This window comes from Gobius niger (assembly GCF_951799975.1).
Source record: "Gobius niger genome assembly, chromosome: 9".
Taxonomy (NCBI): Eukaryota; Metazoa; Chordata; class Actinopteri; order Gobiiformes; family Gobiidae; genus Gobius; species Gobius niger.
In genome coordinates this window covers 16,369,127-16,388,689 of record NC_136860.1, presented here as the reverse complement: position 1 = coordinate 16,388,689, position 19,563 = coordinate 16,369,127, and the positions used below count along the sequence as shown (strand labels likewise).

At 41.2% G+C, this 19,563-nt stretch overlaps 1 protein-coding gene across 10 annotated transcripts in view; it reads left to right on the top strand.

Moving 5' to 3' along the window:
* fmnl2a (formin-like 2a) overlaps positions 1-19,563 on the top strand; it is a 63,772-nt gene that overhangs the window by 16,928 nt on the left and 27,281 nt on the right. For all 10 annotated transcript variants that reach the window (XM_079562849.1, XM_079562852.1, XM_079562846.1 and 7 more), the window contains exons 2-4: positions 3,107-3,190; positions 10,291-10,371; positions 16,395-16,471. In XM_079562849.1, coding sequence (XP_079418975.1) covers positions 3,107-3,190; positions 10,291-10,371; positions 16,395-16,471 — 242 coding nt within the window. The remainder of the gene's footprint in view (positions 1-3,106; positions 3,191-10,290; positions 10,372-16,394; positions 16,472-19,563) is intronic.

The following is a 19,563-nucleotide window of genomic DNA, read 5'->3' as shown; positions in this document are numbered from 1 at the left end:
ACTCAACAATGTGCTGTTTGGCTTTTGGAGGCCAAATTGACATAATGTCTGCAGGCCGTGATGGCTATAGCAGAGGAAATGGAAGAACATTTATTTAGCCGTGGTTCAGTGAAAGTTCATATCAGATCATTATATCGCATGGTTCGAGTGTGCAACATTTTTACTGTAATCTTTGCATAAACCCTTAATTACAGCAGGATTTGTCCAAAGTGCAGTTTGTCCTCGAAGTCCGGCAGAAGCACCCCATTAATAACACAGCCGCTTGCCGGGCGATGGTAACGCGACCTGGCTAGCCGAGTGCCTGTCACAGCTCATTAGCGCTGGCGCAAAGACACGAGGCTAAAAAGAAGTGGTTCGCTGATTTGGTTTAGCGACGGCAGCAGAGAGGAAATCCACAGCCTCTCAGTGAGCGCCCGCTCCATCATCAGCATCAACAGATCCCTCCATTTCTAAATATAACACAGCATAAAGTCTCGGAATAGTGTAGCAAGGTCTGGTCTGTTTACCTTTCCGTGGTTTTCCTGATGTGTAATGAGATGGTCTCCTGCAGGTTGAGGGCAATTTCAAACTTGAAATCAGATGGTTAGCAGCCAGACTGAGTCAACAGCCCCGTTATGGTTTTAGTTACTGGTAGTGTTTTTTCCCGGAATACTAACTCCATTTCCTGCTTTCTGAGGGAGCAGTGCACACAAAAACATGCTAAGCTAGGATAGGAATGACTTTGACTGAACAGTTTATGGTTAACTACTGTATTTTCAGGACTATAAGTCACTCTGGAGTATAAGTCGCACCAGCCCTGGCAACTACCTCGACATAGAGGCGTAACTGTACCACTGACAAGCCTCTCCCGGCAGCACGTCGTTCTCGCTCTCATTTGCGAACTCGTCACGCTAGCTGTGGCCATCTAGCTTTTAGCCCACGATTAGCTTTTTTTGTTTTCTTCATTGCAGTTGAAGTTTTTAAGTCTTCAGTGGTACAGGAGTAGCAGATACTGGTACACAAGCCCAGAGCGCCCTCTTGCGTCTGTCAATGTGAAAAAACAAACATGTGAAAGTATATATTTTGATATACAAGTCGCACCTGAGTATAAATTGCACACCCAGCCAAACTATGAAAAAAGTGCGATTTATAATCCTGAAAATACGGTTCAACCCTAGCTCAATATGCTAAACCATGAAAACATGATTAGAATTGACTATAAATTCAATTGCTGCCACATTTTAAGTTTGCAATGACTTTTAATATAGAACAGCAGACTACTTTAAAATCAGCAGCCCATAAATAATGTATTTACATTTCTAACCATGCAAAGTGTTGCCCTGTGTCGCGATAAGCCTCAGACTGCACATTGGTCATGCGTCTTTTCGTAATTAATCCAGTCTATTCCCTTGAGGACTCCACATTAGGCCGTCTATGAATGAGCTTGCTCCAAACCACCGCACCATCTCCGTCATCACATTGATTTTACTCCTCAGAGCCACTATTCGAAATGAAATTGGATAATAGTTTTTAGGCCCAAAACCTCAGACTGCTCTTGTGTCTGACTGTAATCCCGGAGTTAGCTGTTTGTGTCATCCATCTTCCACGGCTGGAAACTCCGGACGAGAAAAACCAGCCTCTGAGCACACACTGATCGATGACCTATTAGTCCAATGAAGGAGCCAGTACACTTTCGCTTTTGTCTTCTCTAATGCCCTGGAAACATCCTATCTGAGGCCTTTTTTTTTTTTTTTTGGCTTCATTTGCGGAAGTTGTCCAAATGCAGCGAGTTCAGGAAATGTTCATTCTGATATACAAGTAATTAAAGGCGGTTTGAACATTTTCCGAACCCATGTCTTTTCTTTAGTGAAAGTTGCCTGAAGAACATGGTCATTGTCGGGGATTTTTCTGCTGACATAACATGGGCTTTTGCTTTATGTTGCATGCTGTTTAATTGTTTCAAGTCTGAGCTAATTCTCTTTTGGGTGTGGTGAATGATTCGTATACTGTAAAAATAGCCAAATGTTAGGTGAACTGTGGACCAGATGCTGATAAAAAAAGAAGTGGAAAAAGCCGCATCATGCAAAAGTTGAGCAACACGTTTTATTTTCAGATGGAGCCTCCACATGGGTCAGATTAGTTCAACAAAAGCACTTCCCATGAAATGAAACAAATTGGATGAGAATTCCCCCCCCCCATGTTTTCGGTCCTGTGGTCATGTCACTTGTGTATTTCAGTCACCGACGTTCTGGTCCAGAGATATACATTGAATATGTCCCAGGATAATAGTGGTTGCAGAATTTGTTTAGCTTCTGGGTTATCTCGAAGCAATTCCTCTGAGTTATCAAATTAGCTACTCTTCTTTTACTATGATGAATTGGCACAGAAGAAAGCACCATCCACGCATTAATCCAAAAGTTAGGGCTTGATTATGCAACTCTACAAAAGACTGTGGAGTGGATAAAACAATTAAGTTGGTTGCAAAGCTTTTGTACGCCTCGCAGATGTAAATTAACTCTGAGCTAAATCCGGCATTTTTACAGCACTAGTTGTCTATTCATTGAAATGCATTGTCCCATTCAAATAAACGAATAAATGAAATGAAATGAAAACACTACATTCAAAGGCATAAGTGTGCCCCACCTCATGCCCAAAGCTGCTGGGATAGCCTCTAATCCCCCGCAATCCTCTGAATTTTTCAACTTTATATCCTCAGCTGGCTGGGACTGTGGCTGTAGATTCCTCTTGATGTTCGCTTTATTGCAACATGGTCATACTTGTCATGTGGTTCTCAACAAGCCTCGTCTTTCTGCCTCAGCGCCCCAGCGCACGGCTCTTTAATAACTCCCCTCTTTCAGCTCTCTGCAGCACTTCACATGGCGGATATTTTGGTCTTTTTCTAATTAGTGGCCTCGCTGCCCAACATGTACTTGGGTTCTACTTATTCTTGGCAGATGTGGTAGGTTTCAAGTTCAACTGACGGGCTCAATCTCGCAGCACGCCTATCTCTTTGCATGGTGACTTGGTGTCTACTGTAGATTAATAGATGCTGTCCCGTTGGAGTCAGTCAATTTGACCCGTGTGATCAGATAAAGGTCGTTAACTTCAAAATCCTCATCTCTTGCAGAACTCCATGAACCTCCCTCCAGACAAAGCCAGGCTTCTGCGGCAGTACGACAACGAGAAGAAGTGGGAGCTCATCTGCGACCAGGTGGGTAACTGACTGTTGATGCAAAAATGGACCCCTTGGTTGACCCATATGACCAATATAGCAAAAAACATGATCCAATTTGAACTGATCATACTGTACTATACAGTGATTTCTGTTTTTCAAGCTTTGGTCACTATCAAAACAATTCAGCACTCGTGGTGTTTTTACTCATTTGCCCATTCAAAGGTCCACAACCCCTGAAACACTTCCATGGCTCACTTTTTGTCCCAACCCACCAGTTGAGAACTACTCAATGTTTTCATTTTCACTTCACAATTTCAGCTTCTCTGTCCTTAAAAGTGCATTATGGAACTTTAATGTAAAAAAAAACCCAGCAAAGCTTTTATTAGTGTGTATTTGACCTTCTAGTGACCAAGTTTACTTTCCATTATAGAGTCCTCTATGATTAATTCCAGGATTAATTGTTTTTGGAGTTTCTCGTAGGTTTCCACCTCTGATGAACCCCCTTTCAGTATTACGCAAATACAGTATTCCATCCAGAAAACCTACAAGAAGCCCTACAAAACAATTGATCCTGAAGCGCTGTAGAGGCCATTGTGATCAAAAGTGAAGGCAACATGTTATTAAGCACAATATATATAGCAAATATATATATATATTTTTTTTTCCCTTTTGTTTTGTTTTTTTCCCCACATAAAAAGTTCCATAATGCACCTTTAAAATATCTTTAGGAACAAATGGAGTAGTTTGTTTATACTTTACAATTGTCAGTAGGTTCTTTCCAAGATACTTTGACATATCACAATCATTTATACAAAAGTCAGCTAACCAGCAAGTCATTGTATCATCTGTGTGTCTAGAGACCCTGTAATCCCAGAGCCGCTCTGTCCTACTGTCTGCCTTTATCCCAGTGCCTCGCTCCACCGGCCTGCCTTTATCCTGTGTAGCCCCCTCATTACTCTCTACCTTGGTGTCTCTGGTCAAGTAGGTTAAGTGGCACAGCGAGGGTTTCTTTTTTCAGTGTTTCTCTGCTGTATGCAGTCATGCCAGATGGAGATGCGCTTCAGAATAACACTCACTATAACATCACCACACATCAGCCTGGGTGTATGTTGATGAAGCATTTGAATGTGCCCATGTTAAATTAAATAAAGTTAGGGTTCAAATAATATGGTCTGCTGCATCTGGGCTTCTAATATGATTTCCAAATACTCTAATATCAACACATTCATCAAATCTTTAGGACAAAGACTGACACGTTTAAACTCTCTACCCAAAGTAAATTAGGTAAAAGTAATGGTATTTTCCAAACCATACAGATGATGATGATGATTGTTGGCCACTGAGAAGACATTAAGGGCTACATTTACTAAGCCAGCTGTAAATGTGCAAGTAATGAGCACATGCCATTTTATAGCGTGTTGCGACTGATCATTAGAAACTGTTTATCAGTGATGCAAATCTTATATAGGCCTATAAGTCAGTTTGCTCTGTGGCTTTTTAGCGTTTATGAAAGGCAAAAATCTCAACTGCACCTGCTTTATGCCCTACTTAAGCACGCACTCTCTATTTTGCAAACACTTAATCAGGCCTTAAGGCATCCAACGTGCTTCACAAGGATGAGTTTATGAGTATGTTTCACAACTTTCAGAGAGCTTTACGGTCACTGTCCCATAGTTAAATTGACCCCTGTCCCATATCTGAGTTTCGGCATGAGCAAATTATAGAAGAAGAAAAAAACAATCTATTCTCACAGTCCCGCCTCAACCAAATGTGGAAGTGGCGGGTTTCAGTTTGACCGAGCGTCTCCAGCTATTCATGACGCACGTGTTACAGTAACAGATGTTGGCACGGAAAACTTTGGATCAGTAAGAATAGCCTGGGGTGTCATACGTGTTTCACATTTTATTTATAATTTTCAATATTGTGATAGTGGTGTTCAAGTACATGATGCAATGTAATGGTTTACGGGCCACACTTACGTTCTCTCGAGTCATGCTCGTGAATATTTCAATGTTTACTGTTCTCTCCTATGAAAGGTCCTCTGACGTCTTTGCTAATGCAGGCAAAACAACATCCCATCATCAATACATGCATGTTTCCCATTGTTTCATCATCTTCGTCGTCTTCCTCCACCCATTTTTGATAACTCAGTCCAGCTCTGAAAGTAACCTGTGTCGTAACTAGTGGCACTTTATGTCGCCATGGCAACAGTGAGGGAGGTTCACAGAGCGGCCAAAAAAGGTACAAAATCGGACTGAAATGCAGACACAGAGTTGAAACGTTTATGATTTTTAGAGCAATTATACAAGACAGGGCAACTTCTGCAGAAATGCTTCGCTTGTTTTTGCAACTGCGGCACTCACAAAGCAGTCCAACAAAAAACTTTTTAGTTCCATGTCCGTTAACTTCCACTATTTGATCCTCATTAGGGAAGGACGCGAGTCCCCGAACTTCCCTGGTGACAATTTTAGCGATTCATATTAAAGAAGAAGTGCTTTTAATTGGAAGAAACTCAATGCAGTGCTGCTGAATACAGTTGTGTAGTGTGTGTGTGTTGTGTGTGTTTGAGTGTGTGAGTTTAAGTGGTCAGAGGGCAGCTGTGGCATCGGCAATAGCTTAATATAGCCAATTGAAGGAAGTGACAGCATGGAATTGCAAAACCTTAACGTGGTATAAGTCTGTTTGACTGAGTGAGTTTCCTGTCTGTGTTCCGATTTCCACTGTCAAAACCTGGCTCAAGGTTGGAGAGAGGATGCTAGAAAAAAAAGAGATACAACCGAACAATTGCCTTGGCTGAACACCGTGTCAGTGAAAATGGCAAAAGCGAGATTTAAATGTGCTGTTGGTGCATTCTGTAATGAGTAACGACTGTGGAGGGTGCCCGGGGGTAAGATAAACTAAACAAAAGGAAAGGTGACAAAAAGAAAAGAAAGGAAGGACGGTGTAGCTGCAGCAGGTGTCGACCCGAAAGAGAAGCATGCACGCTCGCTTAGTAGATAGGGTATCAGTCCAAAACATGCACAAAAGCATAAAACTTCCAGCGAGGTAATCCCAGTCTCCCGGCTTGAGATCTGGAGGTGGGTCCCCGGGTGCAGCACTGCGATCGCCCTCTGTTCTCGACAGGTCGCTCTGGTTGACATGGATCAAATGCAGAAGAAATTTTTAGGCACTGTAGAGTTACCAAATTCATTCCTAAAGATTCATTCCTGTGTGACTGTTGGGTTCTACATTTACATGCATGCGGTGTATGTTGATGTTCTGACGTAAAGTCCCAGTTGCAACGTACGTGAGAAGCGACTCTCTTTTTCCGTGCAGCGCTGTCGTCTTTCCTGTTTTGGTAACACGTCTGGCAGTGATAAATGCGATGGAGTCGATAGCGGCACAGCGGAGCCCAGACGTATGATCTCATTCCAGTGTCTCCACAGAGAGCAGGAACACCTTCACATTATGCAAGCTGCTGCGCCAGAGCTCATCCCAAAACAACACCACCTCTTAGGGTTCGCTTTATTCCAAACATGAGAAGCATGAGGGTAGAAATATGGAGATTAACTTCTGGGTTTTAGCGTTCTAGTTGCTGTTTTGACAGAAAAATAACAAAAATGAAACAGAAGCAATATTCAGGAAATGTGTGTGGCCCAGCTGTTTTGAAGATTGATCTAAAAATACAGTAAGGCAGCAATATGCCACCTATGGTGCAACATGTTTTAATATTTATTCTGTGCTTTGTATTTGGACAGTAGTGCTGGCTCTCTGGCTTTTCCAGACACATAACTGGTCGCCACCATACTGAAGCCCAAAGCCTTTACACCTGTCTATGAGTGTGTGAACTATTGCCCTGTTGTCACTGGATGACAGTAATTCAATTAACTAATCTGGTCAAGGTTTGTCAGTATTGAGTCAAAGTGAGAAAGTGAAAATCACTCAGCATAAGCCTAGCCCAAAACAACTGTATATGTTCACAGTTTTGTTTTGCTTTTCTTAGGGCTGGGTGATATGGACCAAAAGTCATATCCCGATATACAGTATTCAGGTAGAATATCGATATACGACGTATACCCCGATATTTTTTCTGCAAGATGAGAGCTGTGAAATGAAATGTTAAGTCAAAGTCAAATATGAGTAGTTTTATTGAAACCTCACTATAAAATGTAAACATAAACACTGTATAACAAAGCTCTGTAAGGTTCACATTTATATAAAGAAATATCTTAAATAAAACTAGGGCAGCATGTATATATAGAGAGATATATAGAGAGAGAGATAACAAAAGAAAGTGCATAGTTTAAGATCGACTTTTTTAAACATGAGCTTGAGATTACCTGTTTCTTTTTGTTAACTTAATAGCTTACCTGAACAGTCTCAACCAGTTGCACAAGAAAAAGACTGTCAACTCAATAAACATGTTCTTTTCTTTACTTTGATCAACAGTAGTGCTGTGCTGATAGAATATAGACAAGCAGGTCCCCCTTCATTTAAAGATTTTGTGCGAGAAACACCAGCCTGTCAACTGCATCCGGCTTCAGAGATGCTCTGTGGGAGGTCACGATATTGCCATTGCAGCTGAAAACCCTTTCGGAGGGTGAACTAACCCTAAATTTGAACTATATCGATATATGCGATATGGTCTAATTCCATATGTCATTTAAAACTATATCGATATATCTTAAATATCAATATATCACCCAGCCCGAGCTTTTCTACAATTTGATGCAAAGATGGGGTATTATAAAGCAAATCGCTCTCACCTCACCTCACCTAATAGTCAATAATTTGCCTCGTTTCAGACACTATGAATACTAAAGTTGCTTCTAAAATCTCTTTACACAGACTCATAAATTTGGGTCTGTTATTGGGACTGTTCTGATTGACATTATCTTGAGAGTTACAATAAAGTATAAAGCGAAACTCTTGAAATTCTGCTTAGCTGAAAAGAGTGAGATGCATTTTGGTTGAGAACTTTTTTGTATTGTTTTCGTATCTCTATATTAACTTATCGATTCAATGATGCCCATGTTCCAGCCTTAGGGTTAGCCACACATAAAAGCAACCTTTTCTGTCTGTCTTAAGCTCTGCAGCACAACTTTGAATGTTTCTGCCCCACAGTCACAAAACTGATGTACTGATAAAATACAACAAAAAAAAGTTCCACCACCACAGGCAGGTAAGATTAAATTATCCGCTTTCTCTTTGTATTGAAAGTTTGCACAAAAAGTAATAAAGCTGCTGGCCGACAAAGACCAGGATGTGTTTCCTAGAGCTAAACAAACCCGAGTGAACCGGCTTGTTCTAAATGCAAATGAGCCCTGATTTAAATAACAGGCACTTTCAGTCCGAGCACCTGAAGGAGTCCGTGTAAAAGAGGCACATCTTCCCTCAGCTTCCTCCGCTCAGCTCTGGTGGTCCTCAGCCCAGTCCAAGACCTGTTTCCCGCTCATCCCTGATCCCAGTGCTAATCCTCTGTGTGTCTATTTATAGCACAATGGTGTGAGCTGACCCGAACTGTGAACTCACGGCAATCGCTCACTTCACTGATACAGTCATGTAAAAGTCATGCAGTGTTGATGATACCTCCCAGCAGCTCATAATTCATAGGACATTAATGAGACTAATGAATATTACTGTACAACCTCCAGCAAACTCTGTACGGTGCGGGATCAATTCTTTTAACCATAGTGTAATACTGTGAGTTTCGGTCGAAAAACTGGTGTGCGTAGCCATAGAAATAACAGAAATGAGCCTGTTCCTTCAAATGTGTACGTCCGGACCAGGTTTAGCTGAGCGTTCCATCCCCATGCAAATGAATGGTGATCTCCCTATATTTACATATAGAGAGGTAGGACATGTCCGTTTCATGGCATTTCTATCTTTTCTGCAGTTTCTCTATCGTTAACATACTATAAGATGATGTGCAGTGGCCGCAGGATGTGTTTCTGACCCCGCAAAAAGCAGAAACTCAACCTAATACGATTTAGCCTTTAGCTCCGAGGCCACTTTTAAAGGCTAATTCTTGTCTGAAGTAAAATCTCAAAAGATCTGCACATTCATGAAGGATTTCTAACTAAGCTTTGACCTCACCTCAATGTGGGCAAACATCTGGATCTTTCATCATTTGGGATGTTTGATGGCTAAATGCTAACTGCTATGGCTAAATGCTAACTGCTATCGGAAAAACATACCCACTGCCATAGAGCAAATAAGTTGATAGGAAAAATAATAATAATATGAAATAGGGCTGAAACAACTAATCGATTACTAAAATAGTTGTCAACTATTTCAGTAATCGATTAATCGTTTTCTAGTGAACACAGACTAAAATAGAGCAAAAATGACATGACAATTATGTATTTTGGATGAAAACCTACTTTATTTTTAAAGTGAGGGTCTGCAGTGTTTTGTACATTGTAAATTTCATAAATATCTGTCTTTGCCTCGTCCAATCAAAAATCAGAATTAGCACAAAGAGCCTCCTACAAATGTTTACTTTAAGTTTACTCCATCAACATGTCCTCAAGCGCCGCCACTTTAGCTTTATGTGGTCAAAAAAATTGAAAAATACAATTTCCATGCACCTTTCACAGCCAAGCGATGAATCGATTAATCGTGAAAATAATCGGTAGATAAATCGATTATCAAAATAATCGTTAGCTGCAGCCCTAATATGAAACGTTGTACATAAATTGCAATGTCAGTCAAATCCATTTATTTTTTAATTGAAGTTGTAATAAATATGAACATAAATATAAACACTCCATATAAACCTTAGCATGATCAAACATTAAGCTGGTTTCTATGCTATAATACTATTAGTCTACAGTACAAAGTAATTGTGAATCCCTCAATCCCTCTTCAACTGTGGATAAATCTCATTCCTTGAGCGTGAATAGTGCTGGTTCAATACGTCCATTGTTCGGAACAAATCTCTTTCCAAATAGGCTAATTACTCACCATAATCAAGGTTGCTCACCAGCTTTCGGAATGTTATTCACAAATGACTGTAAAGTTTGAATCAATCGGTGCTTACAACATACTGTTTACGTGCTCCGACTTGTAAGCTTACGAATACAGAACATTTTGAAATGTCACAACACTTTAAAACTCCATGCCCTCTAACTTTTCCTTTCTTTTTCCTTTTACAGGAACGATTCCAAGTGAAGAATCCCCCACACACGTACATCCAAAAGCTGCGCAGTTATCTGGACCCCGCAGTCACGCGGAAGGTGAGTGCTCCCGTCTGTCACTCCGAGCCTGTTCCATGCTGGCCCTGCTCCGGCCCTGACCCCGTCTGAGAGCAGGATATCCCACCGCAGCTGAGAAAAGACGGTGACAAGGCATGGGAACAGCGGGCAGCAGTGACAAAACAGCCTGACAGTTGCTTATCTATAACGCCTGCCATTGCAAAAAAAAAAAAAAGTGTTTCAAACTGTTGACAGAGGTGGGTAGAGTAGCCAGATTATTTAAGTGTTACTTTGAAATAGTTTTACTCAAGTGTGTCTATTACGCCGCAGAGCAATCATAAAAACATTCGACGAAGCCACTGTAGTTTAGCAGTCTGTGGGATTGCAGATTGAGAGACAGCAGTGAGAGGAGCCGCTCTATCCGACTCTGAGCCGGTGCCAGAATGAAGTCTTTTTGGCGTGGTGAAAGAAAGCCTCTGTGATAAACAAATTAACCAGACGGCGCTGCCAAAATTACTGCCATTGGCTCTGGATGAAGCTCGGGTTTCCCGTGGCAAAATGCTAAACTGAATGTGTAGAGAGAAGATACAGGTAACTTCAGTTGAATATAATTGATTTCAGATTCAGACCGTTTTGGAATGGCTGCAATTAGAAAATCGCACTGGCTTCAATTATTTAGGCCGTACAGCAGTACTCATGTGTATTTTCTCTGCCTGTGTGGTGTTAAAGGAGATGTACAAGATCTTAAGTTAAGTTAAATTAAGTTAAAGCAGCACTAAGTAACTTGTTTACCTTAAAGAGGGGGTATTATGCTTTTTTCAATCACACAGCACCAGTCTATATCACACTACAATGATGACGAAACCTTCTGTTGGTCTGTAAATGCAGTAAATTAGAATAACTGCCTTGTATAAAATTGCTCTCTCAAAATGGCTGTAGCAAATGTCTTGAAATAGGCCTCTGTCTCTTTAAGAACCTTTGAAACTTTCAGACACGCCCTGTCCACACACTGTCTGTGGCATCAGTGGGGAGGGGGTTCTGCTGAGGAGCCGTGGTTGGTTACTCGGCTGGTGACGAAAGCTCGGAGGCGTCTCCAGGAGGTGGGGGCGTTCCTAGGAGGACTCAGGCAAACCTGTCCCTAAAATGGCTGCCATCAGAGTTTTTACAGATTACTCAAAAATACGTGAATGTGCCAAGGCAACACTTCAGGCATGTTTTTAATGAGGGCTTGAAAAAGTCAATTTTGCATAATACCCCCCCTTTTCATAGTCCCTCTGGGGGTAAAACAAGTGTTAATGGGATGATTGGGGGGTCTTTCATTTCCCCCGGTGTGTCTGGCCAGAAAACAACAATTGCAACTTTCCTGCCTCGGGGTCAGAGCCACCAATACACACTAATGTAATCACAAAGAAGAAGCTAACAGGCTAACGGGCAAAGCTAAAACATTATTTACAGCCAAGTTTGAGTGACAAAAATTCAACACAATTCCGTGACCTGCCGTCGACCACTGCTTCTTACGGGTTGCCCCAGCGGCATCGAAGGATGGGTTAAATGCAGAGGACAAATTTCCCTACGGGGACAATAAAGTTAACAAACAAACAAAACAAACAAATTAATGAGTAAAGAACGCAACATAATTGTTTAGCCAAAAACATAACTTGGTCGGTACTACCTTGTACTGCGTCATACTGTATGTAAAACAGAAAACTGTCCTTCACATTTTTAAAGTGGATTATCCATCATTGGCTCCTGTGTCAGTGTCAATGTCTTATCTTGACATCATTCTGGGGTAAACAAAGTAATGATTTTAGGCCTCAATTATGCATGATATCTCCACTTTGATATGGTTAAACCTATAGTTAATTAAAGGACCGCAGGAAGAGTAGCTGTCAAGATTATGGAATCTAATAGTAAAATATATAGTAAAATCTGTACAAGCATGCTCTGAAGTGCATGTGTTTCTTGCTTTATGTAGCAGTTTATAATTCCTTAAACTGAATCTCGATTTCACAACATACATAATCAAAATTTAAATCACAAACCTAAGAATAAAGTTTTGCAGCACTGTGATATGGTATCTTATAAATGCAGGAAATGTGACACACGGTAGAAGCAGAGCGAAAACTCAACCTGGTGCTTTTCCAAGAACAGCGATAGTATCAAGGTTGACCGGTGCCGGCTATTAGCATACCACACATTCTTCTGAAAGTGAAAGTGTCTTTGTTGCATCAATGAAGGAAAAACACTCATTACATAAGCATCAAGCCACACTTGTCATTAATACACTAGCTGCCGTACAGAGAAAACGCGTTAAGCACATTTATAGGACAGGGTAAACGGCGTGCTTTTAGTCATTTCAAGTCCCTTAAGTCCAAGATGCAAGAAATACAGCTGTTCAGTTCTTTCCTCAGGCCATAGAAAATAAGTAGTTTAGATTTTGTGTCACCTGAGGCAAGCATTGTGTGGCCCTGAAAGCTTTGTGTTTGTGCACTGCGCCGAACAGGTGGGAAATAACCCGGCTGTAAACCAACAAAACATCAGAGAGCTTATTCTTTGGGCACAGGTTTTATAGGCTGTTGTCACGCAAACGTCTGGAGTGACAAAGGTACATTTTGACGATCACATGAGGTGTCGGCCTGTGTGCTCGGAGGTTGACATGTGATAAACAAATGGGGAACCTGGAGTTGTATTATGAGTAATCCTTTTACTGTGGTGGTTGTTTCTTCTTCTACAGCAGAAACTCACTGAAATCTGCGTTTGTAGGTGTAAATCAGCAATTGTTATCAGAAAAAATCATTTGTACCTCGGATCTAGGTGCACAGAAAGGTCAAGTATATAAAATATTTCCAAAACAAATCCCACATAGACTGCTTTTAAGTTTTCCAATTTGATCAAAAACAGGCCAAATAAGGTCTGATACATTTGAAGAGCCCTTCTACAAAAGCGTTTTATCTCACACTATTCATATTTTATTCATGCTAATGTGCTTTGGTGGGCAGTATTCAACACACGCATTAGCTGAATGTTCCTTCCTAGAATCGGCCTGTTTTGTTTTGCATTCAGCCTGAGCTAAGCTAAAGTGTGACAGACAGGACGCAGGACAATAAACCAAAGGTAAACTAAAGTCTATAGGGCAGAGGCCTGTGGACCAACAGTGCGAGGAGGATAAAACCACTTGTGAGCGATCGGACCCGGACTAGGAAGAGTTATAGGCTTCTCTCTACATTCCTGCTCCAACCCCCTTTTTTCTTCAAACTCAAACAATTGCCACTTTGTGCCGCAGCGAGAGCTGGAGGTCCTTGCTCCTCTGCTTTCCATAGGCAGGCTCCGGCGCATTCCTCCGGCAGCCCCCGGCCAATCAGCATCCGAGGAGGAAGAGCCGTGGTCCAGCCGGCATCCAAGAAACTATCCGCTATTGATTTGTATCCAGGATGAACCCCAGCGCTGTGTAACAGTTGTGCTAGTTCAGAGATTTCTACTAGATGTGACTTCCTATAAGTGTACATGGCTGGATTTGGTTTGTTGTGTCTTCTCCATCTGTAGCCCTCACTTGCAGCTGGTAGTAGTTAGTGATGTTGGGTGTTTGGTGGGAGAAAGGAAAGGGCTGCCGCTGCACAGCCCCAAAATATGCCGCGGTCTCCACAAACACAAAGGGACTCCTCCCTGATAAAAACATATGGTTGGAAATAGCACGCTAATGGAACATTGGTCAAATAATAGCCAGATCTTGACAAACAGGAAGCCTTGCTTTAGTCGGTCTAGTAAGTTCAATCAAACTTTTATATATGATTTTTACAAACTGTTAACTGTAGGTTGAAGTCCATGCTGTTTCCAAATGCCCTATCAAGCAATGGGAAACAGTTTTTAAGTCTCAAAATGTTAACTTTTAGACAACAAGCACCTTAAAGCAACATAATACATTTGCTCAGAAAAAAAGATTGATTTAGTTGTTTTGTTACACCTCAACAAAGCTAGTCCTTCAAGCTCAAAGCCATTTCCTCGTGGGCCCTGTAGCCCTTACTCACGTTTCAGCATACTCCCAATATCAATTTACCAGTTCATAAGTGGTACTTTCAACCACTTTCATGCCCCTGGCCATCTGCTCCTCTTTTGGATATTCACTAGACAAAAAATGCGTATTAAAATATTTTTAGAGGTCATATGAACATTGCCAGCCCGGCCACTGCAGTTTACAAGAGCCTCAGTCTGTCACCTGCCCCATTGGCCATCTGGCCGTCTATCTGTCTGTGTCTGTTGAGTTGCATTTAGGGATATCTGTCTGCTTAGGTTCCTCAATGAAACTTAAACCAAGAGCTTTGAACCCAAGACATTATTTGATAATAAGAATTTGAATGGTTTGGCTATAGTTACTGTACATATAAAATTACCTGTGGCATAATGTCTTCCTACAGTAATTAATTTATTTATTTATTCATTATGTCTGCAAGCTGAGTTAGTTGCACTCTTCAGTGTTGTGTAATGTGTGCCAATCTGTAAGCTCCTAACACCGACTGGGTGACAGGGTTGGTGGTTTGAATCCCGCTGTACCCAGTTCATACTGCGATTGTGCCCACAGTGCAGTGCTTTGGTAAGCCAGCCAAGCGCAGTACTGAATGTATTTTAAAATCTTGTATAGGGTCAACACAAAGTCAGAATAGGCCCTAGTTCCATGTTTCATTTCAACAGTTGTTCAATTTCCAGTGTCCCATTTGAAACCACATCTGCTTCTCATCTCCCCACCTCCTTGGCCCAAAGACATAGTTGCACACAAGAACCAAGCACAATAATGAAGCACTACACATTGGACTGCACCTCTCTCCTCTCCTCCTCTCTCATCAGGGATTTTCTGTGTCCCTGCGCTGCTGAGTGCGTTTGATCTCCCCTGGTCATTCACTCTTGTGTAATGCCCTGAAGCCCCCTTTTGTTTTTGCCTGTGCCGATCTCTCCCCTGTCAGCGTATCAAAAGCTAAGGAGATGCATGGTTCTTTAGTTACTGTGTCTCTTTTTACAGGCTGGCAGCTCATACCTCTATCCTAGCTTTCTCTTTTTCTCTTGGGTAGCCACAGTAACAGTAGCAAGAATGTGTAGTGTTTGCATGTCTGCTGGTGAGGCTGAGAGGTAACCAATTAGGCTGCATGATTTTATCATGCAGCTACCAGTAAGGATTAGAGCTATATAAAGAACCAGCATGAGCAAACGAGATAACGCTGATGTTCATATGCTGCCGTTTCCAGTGAGTCAGCCCTGCCTCCAGACTTGTTGATTTTCTGTTGGCTAATAGAGATATATTTAAGATGGATTACCCCCCACAAAATCCTCCTTCTCTGTCGGAAACAAAACGACATACAGTTTTGACAAGTGAATAGGTTTACCACAAACCATTTTAAGAAAAAATAAAAACAAGGCAAATAAAACTTGCAAAAACAAGATGCAGCACAAATTCAGTTGGGGCTTGTTCCAAATACCACCCAATAATATTTCTAAAATATCTCTCCCATCGTGTACTATATTCAAGAATGGCCAGTATGCAGGCATTTTATCTATTATGAATGTGTATGTATAGCCATTGCCTTTTTGAGTCTTTGGTTCATTGTTCACAAAATATCCAACTATCAAACCCACATAACAATAGGCTCACCATGATCACATTACAGGTACTAAATCTGTTCTTCCCTCCCAGCATAGTTAGTGACAAAACCAAAGCACTGCAATAACACATTTTTTAAGTTAGTGCTGTTCCGCGAGACTTCAAATGGATCAACAGAAATCCATCCTAATTTTCTATTAAATGCAACAGTTGGCAACAATAGAAGTGTAGACCAAATGATCAATGCAAACTTGATAATCAACATTTTTGACTCCTTTCCTCAGATACTCACTGTCTGATTGATTTTCAACGTTTTCACTTTTAAATGCCACTCTGTTTGCACTGACCTTTGCATCAATCGTTCTTCCCTCTTCTGGGAATGCAACCCAATGAGTTTTTTTTTTTTTTTTTCCTTTTTCATTTACCGCACTCTTGGCTCACTGATGAAATATTAACTTTCTTTACTTTCTTCCCCCAGAAATTCAGACGGCGAGTTCAGGAGTCCACCCAAGTCCTGAGAGAACTGGAAATTTCGTTACGGACCAATCACATAGGGTGAGTCACTAACCAGATCACATAGCAGCACTGACATGTTCCAAACCTGCTAAGATTGCACAGAAGAAAACTCCAGACATTCCAGACACCCAGACACTAACTACCACCCTCCCCCCTTCATCCTGGGCCTAATATTACACACAGAGCTATGGGCTGTGGAAAAACATGAATCCATTGATTGTTTGGGGTGGGCTGACGCATGGACAGTGTCTCGAAGGGAAAGCATTTTCTTTTGCAGCAGCTGATAATTATTTAACTCTGGAACATTGTCTACAGTTCATAGAGTAAGGTTACGAAATAAATAGCATCAGAATTAAAATCAGTATTTGAATAGTTGCAAGTAGCAAATCACAAATGCTGCACTTATTTAGGCACAGCTAACAACGTAAAACTGTTGTGTAATCCAATTGCATTTTTTTAAAAGGGGAAATATGCAAAATGGACTGTAGCTTTTTACCATGTTACAGCCTGGGGTTGTGTTTTGAGCCATCTTTGAGTAATCTTTGGATCTTCTCCAATGGCCATTCTTTGCAGTCTGGCCAAAGCTCCTCCAGAAAATGCTTTGTTCACCTTTTCATCTCTTGCAAGGCTTAACCCTCTCATTGTGAAATAAAAACAACAACACTTGCCATAGCTTTATTACAGCCGCCATGCGCAATGGTCTTCTCTTTTTCTGTTTATTGCAGGGGTGTCCAAACATTTTTCATGGGGGACTGCATATTGAAGCGTACACGGGGTGAAGGGCCGTAGATCAGTAGTTAGTGCCGCAAAACCTTCGACTAGCAGAGGTTTAAATTGTGCCCCATACCTCTATTTAAGCTTAAAACCTTCATGCCAGCTCTGTCGCACAATAAAATGTTAGTTGTTAGGTTAGAATTGTATAGAATTATTACATTTCAAATAAAAAGATCCATCTCTGGTGATGTGTACCGATACAGCAAGAGGCCGAGGGCCACCATAAATTGGTCTGAGGGCCGCATTTGGCCCCCGGGCCGCACTTTGGACACCCCTGGTTTATTGAAACAGCTGCAAATAATGTGGAGCAATAGGAGGAAGGTAGTAGGGGCTTATGGTAGCTCGCTTGGAGGATCAGAAACCAAAAAAGACAGTGATAAAATACATGCAACAAAATGCTCTCTCTATGAAATGCACATGAAATGTTTTGTTTTTCTAAATATGACTCATCTCATTGGTTTAACATTGTTGCATGTCCAAAGTTATGGATTTTCTATGTCACTTCCTGTGCCCAAGAACAACTATATATTTCCCAAATGTGATAACAATGCTCTTGTGAAAGTCTTGTCTAAATGTGTCGTATGCACTTTGAGCTCTCACTGTCAGTTATTTGTTACAGTATTTCTATTGTAGCTACAACGTGCGTCTGTCCTGCTGAATTGCTTATAGTGCGATATTAGACCTGTATCAGTATGAAGCAACAATTAATAAGACATTCCATGCTCTAATGAACCCACAGTTTCACAACAGAAAACAAACACATTTAATTCCTGACATTTTGTGGTTAACAAGCCTCTACCTGCTGCATTTGATATTGATTCACTGTTGCACTCTCAGCCTCTAGGAAAGATCAATATCTAAGCGAAGGCCGTGCCGCGTTAAGAATCGGGTTCGTCTTGTTCAATATCGCGGGGAAGGTTTGCATGATTACACACTGATAGATAGCTAATTAGCGAGAGCCTGGTGCATCGTGGGATGTGTAGGAACGAGGATGTGCAAGGGGACGGTGACAAACTTGAAGACAGGAAGACACGCTGCCAAGCTGCTCGAAAGTCACAAAGCAAACACAACTCATCTCCCTCCGATGCTATTAAGAATCCCATTTGTAAAACCCTCACAGCAGCGCTCAGGTTTCTGTCCGACACACAGCGTTTACATAGTCCAGGCTTCAAACCAAATAAAATGAAACCAGAGATGCCCACTGTCTGCTGCAGCACTTAATAAGCTAACAAAACTCAATGGTAGACAATGGCAGTTTTTTAAAGCTAAATGATGGTTACTTTCTACTAATTTAAACAATATCAACTGCATTAGACAGAGATAATGTCAGATATTTTCAAGGTTTGTTGCCGTCTGATTAGGTCTCTTCTTCAAACTTATTAGCTACAAATTGAGTATTCCTATTGTCCTATTGTGGAAGTGACACAGGACTTGCCATAGTAGCCATAGTAGTGGCTGTTTTTGTCTCTCAGTACACAGTTAGCTTCCATTTCAATTCCACCACTGAAGTAAGTTCTCAAATCTTTGTTGCAAAAACAATTGTTGCAAAGCGCTGTCCAAAAACAAACAGAGAGTGCAGGGAAGAGTTTAGCCTCTTGAGCTTGGTGGATGTAGTTGTCCTTCAGTCAGTTGGACCTGGCCTGCATCAAGACTCTGCTGTCAGTTAATATTTTTGTGCAAATTATGGACTGTCACGTTAGTCTTTCTACTATAAGTACTACTTCTACCAACATTAAAGGGGATGTTTATGGGGGGCTTTCAACTATGTTGTGTTGAAGTTTCCACATAGTTGCATTTTGCTTCATTTTCACAGATATTATACAGTAATTTTCACTACTTGGTTGTTTCATTTTCTACTGCAGAAGAACTCTGATCTATTTATTAATTTTGACGTGTTATCATTAAAGTCCACAAACCATCAATGCTAAAAAAAAAAGGACATTGGTGGAGCTAGATTTCTGACAGTGGTGGCCAATGGGTGGCACCATTTAAGGTGGGGTGGCCCCTGAAGGACTGGGGCAAGGTCTAGGTGGATATGTTTTGGTGCCTCATTTTCTCATATGCCCATTAATTACAGTTAACAAATGCATTTTTACCAATTTTAATTGGGGTGTTCACTTCCAAGGTGAGTCAGTGTCGTCCCTGGACCCCTGAAAATGGTGGCTCGTACATTGTTTTAAAGCATGTTCCAGCATAACACAGCTCATGGTGATAATATTTCCAGACACAGAAATGATGTCAAGTAATTATACAAATTCAAAATGTTGATGCTTTTAGGCTACTAACAAATATAACAATGAAGATATCAATGCCCCAAAGCACGTTTACAAGCCACAATTAGGAGTATGTCTACTTTA